Below are 25731 nucleotides of genomic sequence, written 5' to 3' on the forward strand. Positions count from 1 at the left end.
TAAACAAACCGGCCCGGCCCGCCCCTGGCGGGCCGCATGCCGAAGGTTGCCAATCCCTGAATTAAAGCATCTCGTTTAGAAAAGCATACAATCCAAAATCTTGACCTTGGAGTTTAGAATTTGAATGAACAAGATCTGCATGTGCATTATAATGCTATATGTTTGAAAAATAAATCTTATTCATCAAAATGTGTTATCTGTTTGTGAATTCTGCAGAGTGCATCTGGAACTGGCCTTGCCTTTATTGTTTTCACTGAAGCAATTATTCTGATGCCTGGCTCACAGGGCTGGGCTGTCCTGTTTTTTGTAATGCTGTTCAGCTTGGGTCTTTCTTCTATGTTTGGAAACATTGAGGGAATTTTGACTCCTCTCTTGGAGCTTCATGTTGTATCTAAATCTGTACCCAAGGAAGTTCTATCAGGTGAGCAGGTTGTTTATAGTGACTTTCTTCATTTTGTTTACAGAAGCTAGGCTCTTTATTAAACTATTAAGAGTTCATGAGTTTGTAAACATTTTATGGGGAATTAGCTTGCAATATTTGCTCATAGCCACTTCAGAATGTAAATGAAGATATTACAATTGTGAGTTCAACTGCTTTATCAAGTCTCTTTATAGGAGACACAATGTATAGATCAGTGTTGTTATAATGTGTTGTTATGGCAGAAGTTGCCAGATGATGATGTTACATAGTCCTTCACATTTTTTTCTTAGCTTGAGAGTACTGTTCCATCTTTGAAAAAATGCTTGTGATATTGTTAGTTTTCATATGTAGTTTCCTTTTCTGGAAGCAAACAGAATAAGAGTGTTCTCTACCTTAATCTCTCTAATGAGAGCCAATTAGTGAAGCAGAATTGCTCCCAGGGAACTGGCCATTGGTGCTGTAGCAGGTTCGGTTTGGCTTTCCTCACTGGAGTTTAAAAGTGATTATTGGCAACTGGAAATGGATCCAAAGGACAGGGGAAAGACTGCTTTCACAGCAGGACAAGGCCTGTGGAAATTTAAAGTAATAGCTCTGGGTTTATGCAATGTCCTTGCCACTGCTGAAGCTTTTGGAGAGAGTATTGCATTCCATCTCTCTCTCTAAGCCTATTACACTTGGATCCTAGTTCATGATAAAACTTTTGAGCAAGAATTGATACATTTACAAAAGGTCTGCAATAAGGATACGGGTGCTGATCTGAAAATGAACCCAAGGAAATGTACGCTATTAAAAAAATTACTCTGGGCACACAATTAGTGAGGAGGGGATTTTGCCCCAAGGAGTCTTTACAGGAATCAGAGATTACCACAATGCAGGATTTTGACTGACTGACAGAAAAACGAAGCAATACAGAACTGGAAAATTCTCCAGATACCGGTAGATTTACAGAGTTTTGTAAGCATCTGCACTGAAGTTCCATTGATGAGTTCTGCATAGGTTGGGTGAGAAGACCATTTCAGTGGTCACGGGAGTATGATTTGACATTTGCACTACTAAAAAGAGCATTTGTGACCATCCTTGTCTTAGCACACCCATGTTTCAAAAGCTCTTTCCCCTTTCCAGATAAAAATGACATTAAAATGGAACTACTTCTTTTCTTCTCTGGCCCAATACTACTCCTTGACCTCTAGCTAATGCACAGTTAGCCCTTACCCTTATGTATACACTGTGCTACAGTGGCATACAGGCTGAGATCTTCCATTCAGAGCACACAGCCCAACTTCAGGAGACTAGGGACTCAAGAGTCCACAATCCTGGGTTGTTTTGGGGCCAGTTCCGCAGTATAAATTAAGGCAGCTGAAGGCCATTCTAAATTATGCTGGAAGCCATTTGCCCCAAGGGGTCTTTACAGGAGTCAGCGATTACCAGACTGCAGAAAAGCCCTAGCCACACCTCTCACATTGGCCACAGGCAGCTGGGGGCTCTGACAAAAAACTGCCACACCTGCTCTACACTCTAGAGGATCCTCCTGCACTATACTGATTTTCCTGTGGCCGGTTACTCCAGCATCTCTTGGCCAAAATGCCAGGGAGAATTTGGCCTGTGTATTAATTCCCCAAACAATGTAGTACTTTGAATTTAACTGTTGCTTACACTGAGATAGCAAGTTATAGCTCCATACAAAAGTTTGTTGGATAAAAGTGTTAAAATGAGAGCAAAAATATTAACCATATCTGAACAGAGTACCCACCATGTATTCTTTATTAACAGAAATAACTTTTTTATTTAGGTGTAATATGCCTGGTCTCCTTTGTGACAGCTCTATGTTTTACCCTGAGGTCTGGCAGTTACTGGCTTGAAGTTTTTGACAGTTATGCGGGTTCCTTGCCTTTGCTAATCATCGCTTTCTTTGAAGTGACTGGTGTTGTCTATGTTTATGGAATTAAAAGGTAAACTGGGAACAAGTTTGGATTTTTTTTTTAGGACTGTCAATTAATCACAGCTAACTCAAACGATTAATGCAAAACAAATTAACTAGATTAAAAAAAATTAGTTGTGATTAATAGCAGTTTTAATCGCACTGTTAAACAATAATAGAATACCCATTTAAATTTGTTTTCTACATTTCTACATTTTCAAAGTATATTGATTTTAATTACAATACAGAATACAAAGTGTTCAGTGCTCACTTTATATTATTTTTATTACAAATATTCGCAGTGTAAGAAAGATAAACATAAGAAATAGTCTTTTTGAATTCACCTCCTACAAGTCCTGTAGTGCAATCTCTATCGTGAAAGTGCAACTTACACATGTAGAATTTTTTTTATCATAACTGCACTCGGAAACAAAACAATGTAAAACTTTAGAGCCTACAAGTCCACTCAATCCTACTGCTTGTTCAGATGATCGCTAAGACAAACAAGTTTGTTTACATTTACAGGAGATAATGTTGCCCATTTCTTATTTACAGTGTCACCAGAAAGTGAGAACAGTGTTCACATGGCACTGGTGTAGCCGGCGTTGCAAGGTATTATTTGCCAGATATGTTAAATATTTGCATTCCCCCTTCATACTTCGACCACCATTCCAGAGGACATGCTTCCATGCTGATGACACTCATTAAAAAAATAATGCATTAATTAAATTTTGTCACTGAACTCCTCAGGGGAGAATTGTATGTCTCCTGCTCTATGGTTTTACCCGCATTCTGCCATATATTTTGTGTTATGACAGTCTCGGATCATGACCCAGCATATGTTGTTTATTTAAGAACACTTTCACTGCAGATTTGGCAAAAAACACAAAGAAGGTACCAATATGAGATTTCTAAAGATAGCTATAGCACTCGACTCAAGGTTTAAGAATCTGAAATGCCTTCCAAAATCTGAGAGGGATGAGGTGTGGAACATGCTGTCAGAAGTCTTTCTGCATTGGAGTGTTGCTCTTGTAACTACAGAACCTGAACCACCAAAAAAGAAAATCAACCTTCTGCAGGTGGCATCTGACTCAGATGATGAAAATTAAGGTGCGTTGGTCCTCACTTTCAGGTGACACTGTAAATAAGAAGTGGGCAACATTATCTCCCATAAATGTAAACAAACTTGTTTGTCTTAGTGATTGACTGAACTAGAAGTAGGACTGAGTGGATTTGTAGGCTGCAAAGTTTTACATTGTTTTGTTTTTGAGGGCAATGTAAAAGAAATAAGTCTGCATTTGTAAGTTGCACTTTCACAATAAAGAGATTGCAGTACAGTACTTGTATGAGGTGAATTAAAAATACTATTTAATTAATCTATTTTACAGTGCAAATATTTGTAATAAAAATAATAATATAAAGTGAGCACTGTACACTTTGTATTCTGTGTTGTAATTGAAATCAATATATTTGAAAATGTAGAAAAACATCCAAAAATATTTATAATAAATTTAAATTGGTATTCTATTTCTGTTTAACAGTGTGATTAAAACTGTGATTAATCACGTTTTTTAATCTCATGAATAATTGCGATTTTTTTTTACTCATTTGACTGCCCTATTTTTTTTTCATTTACTGTAGGATACATACATTTCTATAACTCTGTGAATGTTAGAGATGAAATAGTAATATATTATAACTTTACTGATTTCGATAGTGCTTTTCGCTATTGCTGTGAATGTGGCTAATTTCGTATGCTTCCTGTCTGGGGTTGTACTTGTAAAACAGATATATATTAAATAAATTGAGGGTGCTTCCTGGTTATGCGGTAATGAATGCATCCAAGTCTAAATGAAGTCCGAAAGTCAAAAGTCAAGTGGTTTACTGTTCTAGGTGAGCCTGACTGCCTTGTAGACAGGGAACATCTTCATGTTGTTATACATGGGTTTTTAAAAAATATATATTATTGTATCTTTCCATTTATTGTAAATTTTTCAGAACTTTACAGTAAGCACCAAATACTGTCCCCAGTGTAACACCCAGATGGGCTGCACATGTGGACTCTCCCTAAGTACCTGGGATGAAAGGAATCCTTTCCGCACACTCTTCTCTTCACAGCCTCCTTCAAGAAACAAGCAAACTTATCTATCCACATCTTTTTTCATCTATTGTTTGTTCACTTTACCTGACATGCCATTTAAAATCTCCTCTCACTATCATCTCTCTCTGTCTAAATTTCTGCATATATCAGGGGGAAATCTTCCTATCAAGATATTTGTTTTTCTTTTGGCATATATATATATATATATAGATTGCTTAATTCCCTTATGGCCTGACATTAATCCTTTGACTAAAACTTATGTGCTCACCTTTTTCTTTATAATTGTCTATACTTATCTATATTTAAAACAGTTATACTTTCTCCTTGCATTTTACCAAGGAATAGAATTCTGCAAAGGCCACTATGTAATTGTCAGATATCAAAACCCCAAGATTTAGTCCTTGGATATCTTAACAGCTAAGGAAATCAGAGAATCCAAGAAATGAAGTGCAAAAAACGGAGCCCAGTAACTTTACAAATTATTCTTGTTTTAATTGTTTAAAAATTATTTAATTTTGTTAATAGTCTGGTTAAAACTACTACTCTTAATCTTGACAATTTATTTTTATTTTTGAGTACCTCACTTTACCAACTTCTTATTCTTTTATCAGTTTTTTATGGAATATAGGTAAGGCTGCAAATCTGTCAGGGAGGTCATGGATTCCATGACTTTCCGGGACTTCTGCAGTGGCCGGTGCAGCTGGCCTGGGGCCACCTAAGCAGCTTGGGCAGCCCCAGGACCAGCTGCACCAGATGCTGCTGGGGCAGTCTCGGGCCAGCGCCTCCCGCCGAAGCAGCAGCAGGACTTTGGGTGTGGGAGGGGGCTCAGGGCTGGGGCGCAGGAGGAGGTGAGGGCTCTGGGTGGTGCTTACCTTGGGGGGCTCCCCAGAAGTGGCAACATGTCCCTCCCTCAGCTCCTAGCTCTGCGCGCTGCCTCTGACCACAGGCACTACCCCCACAGCTCCCACTGGCCGCGGTTCCTGGCCAATGAGAACTGCGGAGCCAGTGTTTGGGTCCAGGCAGCATGCGGAGCTAGGAGCTGAGGGACAGACATGTCACCGCTTCTGGGGAGCTGTGAGGAGCCAAGTAAGGAGCCTGCCAGCCCTGCCAACCCCGCCTCCCAGCACCCACGGCACCTCCCGGGCCGCTCTCCCCTGAGCACCCACGGTGGCCCCCAGGGCTGCCAGCTCCGCAAGCTTTAGTCAGGGGTATACAGTACAAGTCATGGACAGGTCACGGGCCGTGAATTTTTGTTTACTGACTGTGACCTGTCCATGACTTTTACTATAAAATGTAGCCTTAAATATAGGGCACATAGCATCTATATAGAATAGAGATTTTGCAGTCATTATAGGTATCACTTCCCATTTTAATTTTAACAGAAACTTCAATTAAATTTTTTTTTAAATAGGTATTTAAATAAAAAGTTGTTCAATTACTATGGAAGCTGCTAAGTGTAATTCATGAGAAGACATATCATTAAACATTTTGTAATCAATTTAAAAATTAAAAATTGTAAATCAAAAGGTAAGGTTTCCTAAACAATTTAACACCAACCTTAATAATCAGATCTCTCTCTCACCAAACACCTTCCCATCCCTCAAGTACACAATTAAGTAGAAAAAAAAAAATTCCAATGACTGACACCCAGGCAAACTTAACTGTGCCCCTGGCATCAACACTCACAATCACTACACAGTCTAAACGAACCTTAAGCATTCAGTAGATAGCTTCCGCTAAGCTAGCTACATTAAAATATCTTAATATTATTCATACAGAGGCTGGAAAAAGTCTGGCCTTACATAAATACTATATACTATCCACAAAATATATTTGATTCAATAGTATTTGAATTTCATCAATCTGTCCATCTAATCTGGCCCCTAGAACCCATAAGGTATAAACACATCCAAACAGATTTTCTAGTGAGCAAAATAATTCCAACTCTCTCTAATTAGACTAATATAATTGGAGACAAAGCCACTATTTGAACATAGAATAAACATAATTCTCACTCCAGATTATAAATCTGTCCTATACATTAAAACAAACTGTTCATGTAATAAAAAAAAATCAAACTTGATACTACACAACTATACATGCAGTTATATTATTCATATTTATCATGTTTAAAACGCATATGAAAGTTCAGGCCAGCTCCCAGTAATGTCAAAGATTTGACCCTGATTTCAGTGGAATCATAGAATATCAGGGTTAGAAGGGACCTCAGGAGGTCATCTAGTCCAACCCCCTGCTCAAAGCAGGATCAATCCCCAACTAAATCATCCCAGCCAGGGCTTTGTCAGGCCTGACCTTAAAAACCTCTAAGGAAGGAGATTCCACCATCTCCCTAGGTAACCCATTCCAGTGCTTCACCACCCTCTTAGTGAAAAAGTTTTTCCTAATATCCAAGCTGGCTCAGGCATGGTCATCGTAACACCAATTCAGGGGCACAGATAAGGGGATGGTCACTGAGAATTTCTTTTTAAGATCTGTGTGTGCTATATTAGTTGGGGGGTGGTTTAATCCTCAGCTGATGTAAATACAGTTGCATCCATTGACTCCAGCTGAGCATCTGGTATAAGGTTTCTAAGAGCAATACATGTGCACACATACCACTGAGCAGATTTATAGAACAATTCAAACATTAAAAAGTATCAAGGAGTCCGGTGGCACCTTAAAGACTAACAGATTTATTTGAGCATAAGCTTTTGTGGGTAAAAAACCTAATTTCTTCAGATGCATGGAGTGAAAATTACAGATGCAGGCATCTGAAGAAGTGAGGCATCTGAAGAAGTGAGGTTTTTTATCCACGAAAGCTTATGCCCAAATAAATCTGTTAGTCTTTATGGTGCCACTGGACTCCTTGTTGTTTTTGTGGATACAGACTAACATGGCTACCTCCTGATAATTAAAAAGTATGAAAATCACAAGCTGAGGATCTGGCCTCTTAATTGTAACTTAAAGGTTTTTGTTATTAATTAAAATCCAGGGTAAGGACATAAGAATGGTGGAAGCATGTATGTCTTAATATACTCCTCATAAAATATATAATATACTCCTCAATATAAATGTAAAAAAAATTGTATAAATCTAAAAATAATTGTAAACATTATTTGGCTCATAGGTTCAGTGATGATGTGAAATGGATGACAGGACGACAACCAAACTTCTACTGGCAGGTGTCATGGAGAATTATTAGCCCTCTGCTAATGCTTACAGTCTTTATTGCCTTTGTTACCCTTCAGACACAGGAGCAACCAAGCTATGGAGCCTGGAATCCTAAATATGTATGTTGTCCAATATTTTTAATCCATTTATTTTCTAAAAACATTGTTACAATCTTCTCCTATCTCTTGATGCTTCAAAATTAAGGCACTCACCTGGGTGGTAGATGTAATTAAAACCTTCTCTCTGCCTGATTCAGAGGAGGCATTTGAATCCATATCTCCTACCTCCCTAATCACCAGGCTAAAAAGTCAATTTGTCTTTCGTTTTGGCCCAATGAGTATTTAAGTATTTATATGGAACAGCTTCAACAGTAGCAACTGAGAGCAATCCAACCCCAAAGAGTCGATAGCCTGGTGGTTATGATGCTCACTTCAGAGGGGAGAGCAAGGAGTTCATGTTCCTACTTCAGCACAGGGATTCAAAAGCTGGGTCCCCCATATCCCAAGGCAAGTGCCATAACAACTGGTCTAAAGGTGATGAGGGGAACACACACACATTTCTGAAGCTGACTGGACTTTTCCAATTTGCTGACAAATTCCACACATTTTCAGAACCAAACTAAATACTTCCTCTGATTTTTCAGTTTGCTGCTGAACTGAAAATCAATTATTTGTCCAGCTCTACTCTCAAGTCCATTTGTGCAAAAGTGGACGCCTGCACATTTCATTCTTTTTAAATACCTTTATTTTCACATACATTGTGCAAAACATAGAAATTAGGGAGAAAACAAATAAGCAAAACAGTAATTGCAAGTCAAAAGTCATCTCCAGCTGGCCTACCATCCCCCCAAAACACATTCAGTTGACACCCGGCATCTGCTCAGTTGAATCGTCTTATTTGCTTTGTGCACATTTTCAGTATAAGGTCCCATAATCCAGGGTAGCAGTGGCTATGCAGGGCCCCCAATATCACAATTGGTCCCAAGATTATTACAAAGATTTTTATTTGACTCTCTCTAAAAGAGTACTAAATTCTTAGAAATTCTCACATCATACATTTTTCCAGGCCATCTGATCTAGAGGTCCTTGGATCTACTAAGGTCCGTATCATCAAATAGCAATACCCCATTTTTTAATGTAGTCTTTGGCTTGACGTAGAAGACATAGAATGGGCACCTGGATACACAGTTGTTCTGGTATGGTTTGGGAAGACTTCTCTAGTCCCTCATTAAGTAGTAGAACATTGGACACCTTGATCACATGACACTGAAAAACATGACGGTTGTTCTTGCACATCTCCATGGTGGATTAAATAATACTACATATCTTGAACATAGTGTTTTTCATCAGTAGGTCTCAAAGCACTTTATAAAGGATGTCAGTATTGTTATCCCCATTTTAGAGCTGGGAAAACTGAGAAACCCAGAAGGGCTATGACTTGCCCAAAGTTACCCAGCAGAAAAACAAGGAATAGAACCCAAGTCTTCTAAGTCCCACTGCAGTGCTCTGTCCACTAAGCCACACTGCCTTCCTAACTTTATGCTACTTCTCCACTGACCAATAGCAATCTGGTATGGCCAGCTTCCACAGGGCAACTGCTATTCACTTTTCAGTGTTCAAAAGAGGGCAGGGAACACTTAACCTAGGTAGCTGCCTGCCATTGCAGGGTCAGGACCAGCTCAGCAAAGCATTCCAGGAATGTCACTTTCCTCAAAATGAAGTGCTGCAGCCACTGCCAGTTACCCCAGGTCTTGAGAACTATGTGGTCCCACCAAACTGTAGCTGTAGTCTAGTTCCAAAAGGATTCCACAGTGTACACTGCATCTTGCTGTATGGCTTGCAGCCATGAACTTTGCAGGCACTGCTTGCAAGAACCTTCCCCATTGAAGTGCATGCACTGTTTATATTGGCCAAAGACTCTCTACAGGAATCTCCAGAATGCTCACAACGTCCTCACTGAAGATGCCTCAAAAGCTCCAGCACAAACGTTTCTTCTTTGGCAAAGAAGACAACAGAACATTCCGCCTGGGCTCCATATTACAAAACAGCCTAGTAACTGTGCTAACATCAAGCGAGTTCTGGGAGAATAATGAGAATAATGGGCGTTTCCCAGGAGATATTGAAAGTTTGATAACTCCTTCCACAAGGGGTTCCATATGCTCCAAGATGTATCCCACACTGCCTGCAGAAAATCCTTCAGACTGCATAGCATCTGCAGCTGTAGCAGGCACTGTGCGATAGTTACTGAGAGGACATTGCAACTGAACATGTGGAGAAAGAGCAAAAGTGAAGCTATCTTTTAACAAAATTCAGCATGGGTAATATGGACACACTGAATCATGTGTGTTACAATTCGTCCAAAACAGTTGGTTCATTTACAATCAACTTAGTCCTCCAATCTTAACAAGGCCTTAGAAAGGGGGGTAGTATAGACCCATATTACCTCAGCAGTACTTCCTAGAAGGATTATGCTTCCCTGAGCTCCCCAGTCTACAGAGAGACATGACAGATAACACTGTTCTTTAGCACAGAGCATCCTGCTGCCTCCTGTTTGTCTCATCCACCCTGTAAACTGTTGCAAGTGGTGGGCAGGGCTTTAGCCCAGCTTCTTCTTTGTCCCATTTGAGAAGATATTTCTCAGTAGGGGCACACAGAAGGAACACTGCTTGGCAGGGCCAGTTCTAGTGTCCCATTATGGGGACGGAGTGAGTATTTTGGGGTCCCTGGATGTAGCTATTTAAAAAAAAAAAAAAAAAAACCTTCCAGAAATTCAAGGGACAGTTGGACCCCTGGAAAATCTTGGATTGTAAGAGTTTAAAAAAGTAAAATTTGGTGACTGTGTCAGTATTTTGCTGTGATTTATAATTTATTTAAAGGATGAAGACTCTCCAATCTGCTGCTATTCCAGTGCTTCATACTGAATAACTGTACATATTTTGGCCTTTCTGACAATAATTTGGAACTCTTTGAAGATCATTTGGGGCGGAGAGGGAAATGTCCCTTTTGTCCCCCTGGTAGCATTGGGCCTGCTGCTTGGTTCTTGTAAGCCTCATGCAAAGGTGATGGAAGGGTTCTTGAACCCACACAAGAGCCAAGGACAAATTGTGACCTAAAATCACAACTGAAAATGCTAAAATTGAAGCGGAAAAAAAATTCTTCTGATTTATGAAGTTAGAAAATTATGGGATTAAGTTCAATATAAACTTAATTTTTCTGTTTTTAAAATTGGTTTTATCTGATTCTATACTGTTCTAAACTTATTCTATACTGTTCTTTTTTCAAGTATGCCAATCTGTATGTTTAAATATTTGTTTACAGTAAAATGTATACATTAAAAACCCTTCATGTTTCAATTTGGAAGAACAGGTACAGTAACAGTGTCACTGGTCCCCTGTTTTTATTTCTAGCATAATTCTTCTTATTCTTATTCTTATTATTTATTCTTATTTTTCCATATATGTAAATTGATGCCATAAGTAATGAAATCTTTCAGTTATTGATTATATTTATTTTTATTTCCATAGAAAGATTTTCCCATGAAGGAGGAGAAAGACTATCCAGCTTGGATACTGGCCATTTGTGTGCTGTTGGTAGTCCTCCCTTGTATATTCATACCTATGGTAGCATTCTATCATCTGATCAAAAGAGTGCTAGGAAGGAGAAAGAAGGAAGGAACCTAACCCTATGAAAACACTTCCAATGGCACCTCAGGAAACTGATAATGCTTTTTATAAAGTTCAAGAATATGTATTCATCCTAACTATAAATCAACAAAATATATGCAAATTGTTATTGTTAGACAGTAGCACCATCAGTATTTCTCTTTAAATTACTGTCAATATCTCCTTATTCCCTAATTTTTCTCCTTTTCTCAATTTCTAATAGACCACTTTATGCCCATACACATATTTACAGCACTGACAACTAAAGTATTTCTTATAGTAGAGATATATTAGCATCAATATTTATCCATTTGGGTACAATAATCTACATTTTAATTCAAGAACTTGTTTTTTTCAGAGAACTGTAAATGGCCACTACTGTGTTTTTTCTACAGTATACGCGTCAACGATTTCCCTTCTCATTTTCAAACACCTTCACAATTCCAGTTTCCAACAACATCTTGTCCATCCTCTCTTGCTCTTACATGCCACACAAGTTTCAGTCCTGACTGTCCTCTGGGCCCCTTTCACCCATTGCCATCTTTGTACCTTCTTCCCAGCGTGCCTTTATACTTGGTGCTATTTGCTAATTATTATATACCAAGCTTCCTCCAACTCTTCCTTTACCTCTTATCAAAACTTATCTGTTCCTAAATGCTATCAGCAATAACAAACACCTACAACTCAGTTCAGGGACTGTGCCTATTTGTAGGTTTCAAATGTAAACTCTTTGGGTTAAGGATTCATAAGAACATAAGAATGGCCGTACTGGGTCAGACCAAAGGTCCATCCAGCCCAGTATCCTGTCTACCGACAGTGGCCAATGCCAGGTGCCCCAGAGGGAGTGAACCTAACAGGTAATGATCAAGTGCTCTTTCTCCTGCCATCCATCTCCACCCTCTGACAAACAGAGGCTAGGGACACCATTCCTTACCCATCCTGGCTAATAGCCATTAATGGACTTAACCTCCATGAATTTATCCAGTTCTCTTTTAAACCCTGTTATAGTCCTAGCCTTCACAACCTCCTCAGGCAAGGAGTTCCACAAGTTGACTGTGCGCTGTGTGAAGAAGAACTTCCTTTTATTTGTTTTAAACCTGCTGCCCATTAATTTCATTTGGTGGCCCCTAGTTCTTACATTATGGGAACAAGTAAATAACTTTTCCTTATTCACTTTCACTCATGATTTTATATACCTCTATCATATCCCCCCTTACTCTCCTCTTTTCCAAGCTGAAAAGTCCTAGCCTCTTTAATCTCTCCTCATATGGGACCTGTTCCAAACACCTAAGCATTTTAGTTGCCCTTCTCTGAACCTTTTCTAATGCCAGTATATATTTTTTGAGATGAGGAGACCACATCTGTACGCAGTATTCAAGATGTGGGCATACCATGGATTTATATAAAGGCAATAAGATATTCTCTGTCTTATTCTCTATCCCCTTTATAATGATTCCTAACCTCCTGTTTGCTTTCTTGACTGCCGCTGCACACTGCGTGGATGTCTTCAGAGAACTATCCACGATGACTCCAAGATCCTTTTCCTGATTAGTTGTAGCTAAATTAGCCCCCATCATAGTGTATGTATAGTTGCGGTTATTTTTCCCAATGTGCATTACTTTACATTTATCCACATTAAATTTCATTTGCCATTTTGTTGCCCAATCACTTTGTTTTGTAAGATCTTTTTGAAGTTCTTCACAGTCTGCTTTGGTCTTAACTATCTTGAGCAGTTTAGTATCATCTGCAAACTTTGCCACCTCACTTTTTACCCCTTTCTTTAGATCATTTATGAATAAGTTGAATAGGATTGGTCCTAGGACTGATCCTTGGGGAACACCACTAGTTACCCCTCTCCATTCTGAAAATTTGCAATTTATTCCTACCTTTGTTCCCTGTCTTTTAACCAGTTCTCATCTTCCCTCTTATCCCATGACAGCTTAATTTATGTAAGAGCCTTTGGTGAGGGACCTTGTCAAAGGCTTCCTGGAAATCTAAGGGTATATCTTCACTACCGGCCGGATCGGCGGGCAGCGATCGATCCAGAGGGAATCGATTTATCGCGTCTAGTCTTCTGTTGACATAGCGTAGTGTGGACCCTGGTGGTAAGTAGATCTAAGCTACGTCGACTTGAGTTATGCTACTAATGTAACTTAAACTGCGTAGCTTAGATCGACCTGCAGCTGTAGTGAAGACAAGCCCTCAGTCACTGAAGCCCTGGCTCTTGTTACAATAATAAAATCCAAAGCATAAAGTTGAGATCAATCAGAATTCAATATTTTTATTATTTTTACAAACTCTGAACTGCCCCAGAGAGTTAATTTCACTAAGTGGGTTTGGGGACAAAAACCAAGCTAAAATTAAAAAAAAAATCAGAAATAATGCACATAATTGTCTGTTCTAAATTACATTTTAAAAGGTAGAGACTAAATGAGCAACTATGAAGAGCAAATACCCACCAAAAAGATTTTATAAGATCCAATTTTGATCCAATAGTAAATAATATAAAATTGGAAACTTGTGAATCTTGACAGGGCAAAGGAATACAATAAAATACCATTCAATGTTTCTACAATCATAGATACATGGATGTTATCTTGTAGTACTATGTATGCAGAAATAATCCATGAAAACCGTTTATACAAAATCTGCACAGTGTATTAAAATAAAGATAAATTGTGACTCTGAATAATGAAAATGTACAATAGTAGAATTTATAAGGGTTTACAATTAAATTAAAGCATGAACTGTTTCAATGACCATCTCTACCAGCTGTGTTTCATTAATATATTAATACATTATTATTCCATAAGTTAACTATTTAGCATCTAAAAAACCAAACATCTTTGATTGTTTTTGGAAAATATTTTCCTTTTCCTTTGCTTGTCTATTTATAAATATATTGGGAAGCAGTGACCATCAAAAAGATTTGGGGGCGGGTCACAATAGATAATCAGCTCAACGTGAGTTTCCAGTGCGACACTGTAGCCAAAAGGGCTAACACAATCCTCAAATCTTCATTTGGAAGTAGAGAGGTTATTTTATCTCTGTATGTGGTATTGGCGCTACCACTGCTGGAATACTGTGTCCAGTTCTGGTGGCCACAATTAAAAAAGGATGTTGATAAATTGAAGAGGGTTCAGAGAAGAGCCACGAGAAAGATTAAAGGATTAGACAACGCCTTACAGTGATAGATGCCAGGAGTTCAACCTATTTAGGTTACCAAAGAGAAGGTTAAAGGGTGACTTGATCACAGTCTACAAGTACCAACATGGGAAATAAATATTTGATAATGGGCTCTACAATCTAGCAAACACGATCCAATGGTTGGAAGTTGAAGCTAGACAAATTCAGACTGGAAATGAGGCGTACATTTTTGACAGTGAGGGTAATTAACCACTGGGACCATTTACCAAGATGGATTCTCCATCACTGACAATTTTTAAATCAAGTCTGGATTTTTTTTTAAGATGTCCTCTAGTTCAAACAGGAATTATTTTGGGGAAGTTCTATGTCCTGTGTTATGCAAGAGGTAAGACACAATTATCACAATGGTCCCTTCTGGTCTTGGAATCTATGAAAATTCCTGCCAATAAAGTTGCCTACAAGTATGCCACTGTGCATGTGCATAGTCACATAAATCCTGATGCCCAGCACTTATCTCACGCCTAAGTCCCAGGAAGATTCACAAACTAGGTGTTACTACACCATTCTCGCCTGTGGACCCTGACCTAATAGGTATTAGAATCATAGAATCAGGAGGTCATCTAGTCCAACCCCCTGTTCAAAGCAGGACCAATCCCCAACTAAATCATCCCAGCCAGGGCTTTGTCAAGCCTGACCTTAAAAACCTCTAAGGAAGGAGCTTCCACCACCTCCCTAGGTAATTGATTCCAGTGCTTCACCACCCTCCTAGTGAAAATTCTCCTAGGTATTCTCAGAGGCTAACAGATTGGGCCCCACACAAAAACACAGCTGGAAAAGCTTTCCCCTCATAGCTTTTAGACCAGTGGTTAGAGCCAGGATGTGGGAAACCAGAGCTCAAATTGCTCCTTTGCCTGACCTGAAGCAGGGATTTGAACCCTCTGGAGAGGGCCTTAAGCACTAGGCTATGGTTCTCACAAACACTCCTGTTGAATCTGTTCCTGCTGAATCTGTTTGTATAAATAATTAGTCATTTGAATAACAATTTGAACCTGGATCTCCCACATCCAAGATGAGTCCCCTACCGCTGGCCTAAAAAGCAACTCTCATTCGTTCTCTGGCTCAGTGGTGGTGTAAAGCTGAGTCTGAGGATCTAGCCCCAAATGTTGACTCTCATGACAAAGAACTATTTTATGTAAAACCATGTTTACTAGCATTACTCATGTTGCCATCCTTTAATTCTTTACTGATGGTATTCCATATCTTTCCAGGATTTTCCCCAGGACTGATGTCAAGCAAATAGGCCTAAAGATGCCTCATTTCATCCCATTTACCCTTAAGAAATATAGGCCCAATACTAGCTTTTTTGCAGACCTCTGGAATTTCCCCAGTATCCCAACATTTGTTAAAAATCAACTTTAATGGTTCACAGAGCTTTTAATATTCCTGGGCGCAAGTTATCGAATCTTGCCAAATGTTTAACTTTGATAGTTACTATTTACCATCCTCCCTAGTTACTGATAGACGAGAAAGTACTTCATTATCACTGGAATATGTGAATAGTCATCCTGCTTCTTTCAAAATACAGAATAAAAATATTTATGGAACACTTATGATTTTACTACACCATAGATAATTTTGCCATCCTTTTCTAGTATGAGACCTATACCACTGCTGGAATTTCATTTATTCCTGATATACAATCAGAAGGAACTCTTTGATGTATTTAACCCTACTGGGCATAGACATTTCATTGATAACTTTAGCTTCCCTTACCAGTAGTCTGCATTTCCTTACTGTGAATCTGTATGCATTTATATTTTCTTCTTAATTTGTTAAATATTACATTTATTTTTATTGCTGCTTTCACTTCCCCCCTTTATCAGAAACCTTCCTCTGTGATTGCAGAAGGAGGGCAGAGGGTTGGAACTGTATTCTTTCATTTATCTGCATGCACTCCAATTGCCCTTCATTATGTTAGGGACAGCTGTATTGCCTAGTGCATGAATTACATCCACCAAATTGCCACAGCTCTCTCTGTGATATGAGGAGAGATGCATCTTCCCAGAAAGAAAGAAAAATCCATTATTTTTGTGCTGTGTTATGTGGGTTGTACAAAGATAGGAACACAATCATCTATTCTTGCTGTAGGGATTTCTAGCAGTCTGGTAGCATATATGACAATGCAGTACACAGTGTAGCATCTTACTGATGAGCAAACAGATTTCAAGACAAGCCCTTCATTAAGAATATAAACCATGTACAGAAATACGATACAACTTCCTACTATTCTCTAGCTGCAGCCTGTGACTGCCCTGTCCTGGGCTCCTTTGTTTCTCTGTCCCAGCATGCAGCACCTCACAAGAACAGACAAGTTGCATAAAGAGCATACAGCACATGTGGCATCTTGATATTTCCTGGAGAACTTTTGCTGAAACGTACCTTCCCTTGTTTAGAGACCTTTATAAAATTTCCTGACTGAACTAAGACAGTTTAATTTAACTAAAAGAATAACAAATACAATAGCTAACTTAAGAAGCCTCCATGTTGCTTTAACACAACATTAACATGTCCTGATCAGTCTCTTAAGGCATTTCAGGAGTCTTCCTGATCAGCTGTATTGCAATACCCCCCCCCTTTACTCCTGGAGGAATTCTGCACCACTGCGCGATGCAGAATTTTGCAGAAATTAATGCTGTGCATGCAGAATTTCCTTTCCCCTTCCACAGAAATGGGCTGTAGAGATGTTGGCAGCCACTAGGGGCCACTGGACCCGGCCCAGCCCAGCACGCAAATAGAAGACAAGGTCAGTGGGCGGGGGAGGGAACTGGAGGGTTCCCAGCAGTTGCAGTTCCCAGCACGCCCTGAAGGAAGGAGGCAGCGGCATACAGAAAACTCCATGCAAGCCTGGGACCCAGCATCAGGCTGTTTCTCCCTCTGGATCGCTGGGCTCGGGGGGGGGGGGGTAGAGGGTGTGACTGTCTGGGCTGGGGGGGCCGCGGCTGGGGATGGAGGGGATGTGAGTGTCTGTGTGTGTGTGTGTGTGTGTCTGGGCTGGGGAGGCCATGGCTGGGCTCTGGGAGGGAGGGCTGTGAGTGTCTGGCCCCTCGGTTGGGCTCTGGGGGGAGAGGGGGCAGAGAAACAGGAACTGGGCTGTCTTAGAGGTTTCTTTAACTCTCTACTCCTGGGGGAATATGTGTGTGTGTGTCTGTATTGTTAGAAACATACTTACTGACAGGTATTTTGACAAAATTTGCAGAATGTTGCAGAATTTTAAAATATTGTGTGGAGAATTTTTAATTTTTTGGCACAGAATCCCCCCAGGAGTACTTTATGCGAGTCATTGTGTAACAGACTGTTCACTCTCAGAGTCACTAGCAGGCATTATTAGGTGAATTATAATTTATATAATTATAATTATTATTTTCAACTTGCATGCCTTCTGTCACTTCACTTGTCTCTGCCAAATTCTCTGGTATCTTAAGCAGATGCTTAAAATTTCTTCATAAGATTTTGCCTTCCTCTGTCATCACCGAATATGAAGAAGGTGACTTCTTTGACATATAGCACGTGGTGTTTTTATCATGTTCATAAGTATGTTCCAGATCATCAGGCAGTGTACTGACAGAGGGAGTATATGCTTTTGAGTGTGTGTCTGTCATTACTAAGTGGAGTCCAGGCTAGAATTCCAAGGTCACATAATACTTCTGTATTTTCAAAAGTAGTCACTGTGTATCCTGGATGGTGCTTCTCCACATAAGGCAGGGGGGAGGGATAGCTCAGTGGTTTGAGCATTGGCCTGCTAAACCCAGGGCTGTGAGTTTAATCCTTAAGGGGGCCATTTAGGGATCTGGGGCAAAAATCTATCTGGGGATTAGTCCTGCTTTGAGCAGGGGGTTGGACTAGATGACCTCCTGAGGTCCCTTCCAACCCTAATATTCTATGATCCCTTTTTGTGTATTGCAATCAGCAATTTGTTATTAGTTTCTGCTTTGAAGCTACAATCAAAGAGAAAGTTGTGAAATCTTGTAAATCCATATGCCAGATCTAATGTCTCTTTTTCAATTTGTGCATACATCTTCTCTGCGGCTACCATAACTCTTGAAGCATACCAAACTGGAAACCAATCAGTTCCATGACATTGTAATGATACTGCTCCCAGCCTTCCTTTCATGGCAACTGTGGAAAGTTTAACATCTTTCACTGGGTCAAAAAATTGCAGCACTGGAGCCGATAATATGTGTTTTAAATCATTTAACTGTCTTTCATGCTCTGGCAACCATGCCAATTTGGTGACCTTGTGGAGGAACAGTCTTAGGTAAATTTTGTGAATTGTACTGATAGGTAAGAACTTGCTGACATAACTTAACATGCCTAGCAGCCTTTGAATTCTTTTTTTAAAATCTTCAGGTCTTGGCATTTTAACTAATGCCTAAGGTTATGTCTACATTTCAAGTTGGAGGTGTAATTCCCAACTCAAAGAGACATTCTCAGCCTGAGCTGCTAGTCATGTACTCTTGGTCTCTCCTGCTACTCATGCCACTATTTTTGGCATGCTAATTTGATCAGAGTTAGCACAATTTCCTCAAATTGGAAATTACACCTCCAGGTCAAACTATAGACATACCCAAAATCTTTGATTCATCGGGCAAGATTCCCTGTGAGGTCAGTCTCTCTTCCAAGTATGTTATTTCTGTTTGAAATTGATATTTGACCTTATTGAGTTTAAGGCTAGTAGCTCTCCCAATTTCCAGTACTCTACTCAGTCGTTCCTGATGTTCAACTGCAGTGCTGCCCAAAATTAATGTCAGCTATGTACACTTTTACTCTCTCTAGACCCTCTAGCATCTGGCATATTATGGTGAAATACTTCTGGAGCAAAATATATTCTGAAAGCAGTTTTAGGAAGCTGTATCTTCTGCCAACTGCTGTGTTGAAAGTGCAGATCTTGAAGCTCTTTGTGTCCAAAGGGATCTGCCAAAATCCTGCTAGTGCTAAAGAATTTGGCTCCTGCCATCTCAGACAATATTTCACTTCTTGTAGGCAAGTGGAAATGTTCTCTTTTTATGTTTTTTAAGCTCCTTTGGGTCCATCTACAGGCATAGTCCCTCTCTTTTTCTCTACAATTACTAAGGAGTCTTCTGACTCCTCTTAATGAGATCAAGGATCTCACACATGTGTGGGCCAAAGACTGGATGCTTGCCTCTGTGCAACACCATAACCTTGTTTTATCATTTTCCCTTTGTATTTAAGTGTCAGTATGCACTTTCCCAACACTAGAATTTTTCCTCCATTATAGGCTTTCACAGACATTTTGATTTTTCCACTTTTATGTGCTCCTTACCACTATTTCAGTTTCTATTATTACATTTATCTGTACCCCAGTATCTATCTTGTATGTCACATATGTGTCATTTGTGCACACATTTTAATTAGCCAATCTTTTGAGTTTTCAGACTCTTCCATTATTGAGCTTTAGAACATCTCTTCCTCTTCACTTGAGGAATTCCTATCATCTGCACTTACTACATGCGCTTTTTAGCATAATGGTTGGGTTTAGTACACTTTGTACATACTTGCCTTAATGCTGGACATTTCCTACACTCATACTGGTTGTCACATTGCTGGCACTGTTTCCTACTTTCCAAGTTTCCATCCTTGAGCGATTTAAGTTCTGTGAACTTTTCCTTTGCTGATTTAGCTATGGTAGCCAGTCACATGCTTTGAGACTTTCTGTAGTCTTTTTATTTGACTTGTGTCAGAGCCACCTCCCTTAGTAACCATTCATGATTTTTATATTGCTACACCCTAGAAAAATCTGGTCTTTGAATCTTTTAATATTACATATTCAGAGAATTGATGTTTTAGTTTTAAGTCTGTGATAAACTCATCTATTGCTTCCTCTTCATTCTGTGTTCTCATCCTGAACATCTCTCTCTCATAAGTAACTTTTTTCTAGGAACACAATGATCCTCAAACATTTTCATTATTTCAAAATTTCCTTCTAGTCTAGTCTAGCTCCAGCCTGCAACTGTTCTGGCCTGGGTTCTATTGTTTCTCTCTCCCAGTATGCAGCACCTCACAGGAAAACAAACTGGCTGCCTAAAAGGAAGTGTGGCATTTCTGTTTCCTGGAAGACTTTTCTCTAGCACACAGGGCAGAAGTATAGCAGGTGATGTTCCAGAGGGAATCCTGAGGACAAGAGCCAAGGAGTGGTGACATCTGGCAACTCTGTTAGGTAAAGTGGTTGGGTACAGGCCAAATGTAGCCACCAAGCCTGCCCTAAATGCTACTCTGATTTTAATGAGGACACAGTCTGTTAGTTTCTCCTGTATGTCTGGAGTGGTCCTTGTCATCTGGAAGGACAGAGTGCTACAGTGTCTGTCTGGGTGGGTTGGGACATCACTCAGAGAGCAGTATGAGAAGTTACTTACTGTGTACAGTACCAGGGGGACCTTTGGTCTGACCCAGTAGGGCCATTCTTATATTCTTATGAAAATAGTATCAGGGGGTAGCCGTGTTAGTCTGTATCCACAAAAACAACAAGGAGTCCGGTGGCACCTTAAAGACTAACCGATTTATTTGGGCATAAGCTTTCATGGGTAAAAAACCTCACTTCTTCAGATGCATGGAGTGAAAATTACAGATGCAGGCATATAATGACACATGAAGAGAAGGGAGTTACCTCACAAGTGGAGAACAAGTGTTGACAGGGCCAATTTGATCAGGGTGGATGTAGTCCATTCCCAATAATAGATGAGGAGGTGTCAATTCCAGGAAAGGCAAAGCTGCTTTTGTAATGAGCCAGCCACTCCCAGTCCCTATTCAAGCCCAAATTTATGGTGTTAAATTTGCAAATGAATTTTAGGCCTGGGCAACACTGGGGGGTGGGAGGAAGGGGGAATCCATCTAAGTTACGCAACTTCAGCTACGTGAATAACGTAGCTGAAGTCGACGTACTTAGATCGACTTACTGCGGTGTCTTCACTACGGTGAGTCGACTGCTACCGCTCCCCCGTCGACTTTGCCTGCACCTCTCGCTGAGCTGGAGTACAGGAGTCAACGGAAAAGTGCTCGGGGATCAATTTATTGCGTCTAGACACGATCCGGCCAGTAGCGAAGACATACCCTTAGTTCTGCTGTTTCTCTTTGAAGTCTGTTTCTGAAGTTTTTTTGTTCAATTATAGCTACTTTTAAATCTATTATAGAATGTCCAGGGAGATTGAAGTGTTCTCCTACTGGCTTTTGTGCGTTACCATTCCTGATGTCTGATCTGTGTCCATTTATTCTTTTACGTAAGGACTGTCTGGTTTGGCCAATGTACGTGGCAGAGGGGCATTGCTGGCACATGATGGCATATATAACATTAGTAGACGTGCAGGTGAATGAGCCCTTGATGTGGCTGATGTGGTTGGGTCTTCTGATGGGCCAGTAGGCTACAGTAGAGGACAGAGTAGGCAACGAGGTTTGCTACAGGGATTGGTTCCTGGGTTGGTGTTTCTGTGGTGTGGTGTGTAGTTGCTGGTGAGTATTTGCTTCAGGTTGGGGGGCTGTCTGTAAGCGAGGACTGGCCTGCCTCCCAAGGTCTGTGAGAGTGAGGGATCGTTTTCCATGATAGGTTGTAAATCGTTGCTAATGCGCTGGAGAGGTTTTAGCTGGGGGCTGTATGTGATGGCCAGTGGTGTTCTGTTATTTTCCTTGTTGGGCCTGTCCTGTAGTAGGTGATTTCTGGGTGCCCGTCTCACTCTGTCAATATGTTTCCTCAATTCCCCAGGTGGGTATTGTAGTTTTAAGAATGCTTGATAAAGATCTTGTAGGTGTTTGTCTCTGTCTGAGGGATTGGAGCAAGCATTCTTAAAACTATACAGACTTGTACTAGTGGGGCTTGCGCTAGCATTCTAAAAATATCTGTGTAACTATTGTGACTAAGGCTGGAGCTCAGACTCTGAAGCCGGGGCAGGGCTTGAGAGTCCGAGCTGCACTATAAAAGCAGTGTCTACACTGCTATTTTTAGAGCACTAGAACAAGTCTGTGGACCCAAGCTAGGAGGCTCGCTCCCAGATGCAGTATAGAAATGCCCATAGGCAGGGTTCCAGGGGCCACACACACTAAAATGCGTTAGCCATACCATTACTATTTCATGGGGTCACTACATTGCATACACAGGGACAAATAGAACAGGATGAGAGTGGGAAAACTACTTATGTGCCTAATTTGCATGTAAATGAACATGAGCTAAAAAACTTTTGTTTTCACATCAGCTACAGTGCAAATAGGAACATGATTTGTACTGCATTCCCTATCACATTGCCCCATGCTAGTTACAGATACAATGCTTAGTTGTTTCCCCACACAATCCATCCACAAAGCACATTACAATGGTTTACAAAACCAGGCAGAAAACATGGCAATGAATTTTTTTTTTCCAAACTATGGACCACATTATGGTGTTATTGGAGGAAAAAAGCAAACTTCTGAAATCTGTAGAAGACTATAACTTTAAAAGAGGAGCAGGAAGAGCTGATATATGGCTCTATTAGGAGCATACCACGTTTGTTTTATGGTCTAAGACACTCACTGGGAATATACAACCTATGAAAACGTAATCCACATTTCTCTGGACTCCCATTGTAAGATTATAGAAAAACATGGGCCAGCCTTAGCTCTTGATGTAGGGGCCTGGATTCTGCACTGGGCCTCTGGGAGCTGTGTGGGACTAGGTGACCCACATCCTCCATGACAAGCATCCTCATGTTGTCATTCATTGTCTACAGATCCACAGCAATGCTGCCTATATTCTGCCTCAGAACCAGCAAGATGTCTTCCATCTGCATTGAAAAAGAGCCTACCAGAAGCTGTGGTCTAGGCTACAACAAAGCTAACTAACACAGCTTCAGACATGCACCTTAATGAGCATTAGAGGGCTTTTCAGTCATGTTAGGCTAACTCAGTTTACTTAACACGCCCTCTTTGCCCATCAGAACAGAACCATTGGGTAAGATTCACTCCTGTGCAAAGTCAGCACAAGGCCCATGTACCACTTCAGTCCTATTTTGAGGGCTAAAGTGAGACTTCAATGGGAATTAAGTGGAGCACAAGCCTTGTGCTCACTGTCTGCACAAGGGTGAATTTCACTGAGAGAGTACAAGAAAAGGAATACTCTATTTCCTATCATATCTAACCAACAACTCCAATTTGTGGGGTGGGGGTTTACATATAAAACTACCTTATTTTTCAGTCTATATATCTGATTATTTCAGCAGATGCTCAGCACCACTGAAAAAATCAGGCCACTTCTTTATTATTTGTATCACCATCATGTCTAGGAGCCCAGTCATCAGCCAGGACCCCATTGTACTAAGCAATGTACAAACACAGAACAAAAAGATGGTCCCTGGCCCAAAGAGCTTAAGTACCAAAACATGGTCGTGGTCTCAATTTTGAAACTTTTGGCCTACATTTATAGTACTCTCCTAGGTATGAGACTGATATTTCTTTACGGGACATCATACCAATCAAATACACTTGCTCTGTGTACCTGGACATAGAATGGTCATTTTAGGACAAGATATAATGTACATGTCCATCCATCAGATCACAGCAGTAGCAACATAACATTGCAGATTATTGTAGAATTAAATACCAGAAAAAACAAACAAACAATTTGTAATTACCCAACAGTTTAATTATTACTACTGCAATATGAAATACAAAGAGATAGAGAGGAATTTTATAGAAAGGATGGACTAAAGCAGAGGAGAAAGTTGTGGCCATATGAGTAAATCTTATAAATAAATGTAATCATCATCAAGATGGTCAGAAAGTCTGTGATTGGATACAGCCATTAGAAGTGGGCAGGAAATATGTAACAGAAATAGCAAAGAAATCTAATACATTCTTCTGCCTGTCACTGCCAGCTGAGAAACAGCTAGGGGAAATTTCTAACATAAAAGTTGTTGTGGGCACATCATTTGCAAAATATCAAAATAAAAACTGGTCAGTAATTCTTAACACACAGCAATTATTATCAATCCTATAAAGGTTATAAAATAACCTGATTAGGTCAATTAATCCATGATGGCTTTGAAGTCTTTACAAAGAGCTGGCTCTGTCACTGTCTTCAACAGCTGCATAGTAGCCTTTGGGATTTTCTTGAATAGCTGCAATTCACCTACAAAGACATTGCAAAAATAAATCACTGTTCAGAGAAATTCACAATAAAAGGATTTGCCAAAATGCTAATATGGTAGAATAAAGTTAACAGTTGATTTTCAGGAAACAAACGTTTCTGTTATTACATTGAAAAGTTATCAGCAAACCTCCAAGATACTGGCAAGAAATGCTGTTCTCATTCATTTTACAATAAATAAATTAGAAGTTTTCTTTCCACACACTTGTGAAAACCACCTACACTGTGTCTCAGAATGTCAGCCTGTGAGGCCATGTATTGAATAACTAGGTACACCAGGGAAAGTGAAAGAGACACTGACAACTTGAAAAGCTTTATTTTAAGTAATGTTTCAAATCTTTCCCTTTACTAATTTATTTGCTTATGCTTTTTATTTTGTCCCTTATGCTGGTTTTTGGCAGGCAAATTTTCCCAGGCCGGAGTTTGAGACCCACACAAATGCCATCCTAGTAGTATGTATGAGCAGCTTGCCCCATGAAATTGTGCCTAAAGAATGCTGTGGCCTAGACAGCTGTTTCTGCTGCTGTGCTTCCTTGGCAGAAGAGATGCTGCTAACTGGAAAGTCACACCTGGTGTTGAAACCCACTGGAACTAAGCTAGCTTCTTATCTCCCTTAGGAACGAAGGAGGAAAACTATATAATGCAATAAGTAGTTTGGAAATGAAGATAATTGATAAGGGAAGGGAAAGTATCAATGAACAGTTTACTGTCAATAGGGGTAAGGACAATATGAAGAAATGTTTAAAATATAGCAGGAATAAATTAAAACCTAGCAATAGTCTATGCTATTACTAGACAGAGATGGTAAAGCTGTCAATAGTGATTCAGGAAGGTAGAAGTGTTCCACAAATATTTGTTTTGTATTTGGAAAGAAGATGAATGATGTATTTATATCTTACAGAGACGAGAAGTATTTTTTCCAATGGTAAGTGTAGGCAAGATGTTAAACAGCAACTACTAAGGTTAGATATTTTTAACTCTGCAGGTTAACTGGATAACTTGCACCCAAAAGGTGTTTTTCTCCCCTTCTTCTTTAAACTGTCTGAAAATCTCTCAGAGCCATTGATGTTGACATTTAACAAAGTTTGGAATATTGGGAAAGTTCCAGATGACTGGGAAAAAAACT

At 39.9% G+C, this 25731-nt stretch overlaps 2 protein-coding genes across 2 annotated transcripts in view; one reads left to right on the plus strand and one right to left on the minus strand.

The window, feature by feature from the left end:
- Positions 1–11290, plus strand: part of LOC135873401 (sodium-dependent neutral amino acid transporter B(0)AT3-like) — a 91416-nt gene extending 80126 nt beyond the window's left edge. Inside the window, exons 9-12 of the mRNA XM_065397864.1 lie at positions 217–421; positions 2211–2370; positions 7568–7730; positions 11135–11290. Of these exons, the coding sequence (XP_065253936.1) occupies positions 217–421; positions 2211–2370; positions 7568–7730; positions 11135–11290 (684 nt within the window). The remainder of the gene's footprint in view (positions 1–216; positions 422–2210; positions 2371–7567; positions 7731–11134) is intronic.
- Positions 11291–24483: 13193 nt separating this feature from the next.
- TERT (telomerase reverse transcriptase) overlaps positions 24484–25731 on the minus strand; it is a 120723-nt gene continuing 119475 nt past the window's right edge. The window contains exon 16 of the mRNA XM_065398258.1: positions 24484–24587. Coding sequence (XP_065254330.1) covers positions 24484–24587 — 104 coding nt within the window. The remainder of the gene's footprint in view (positions 24588–25731) is intronic.

The sequence above is a fragment of the Emys orbicularis genome, chromosome 2, assembly GCF_028017835.1.
Source record: "Emys orbicularis isolate rEmyOrb1 chromosome 2, rEmyOrb1.hap1, whole genome shotgun sequence".
Taxonomy (NCBI): Eukaryota; Metazoa; Chordata; order Testudines; family Emydidae; genus Emys; species Emys orbicularis.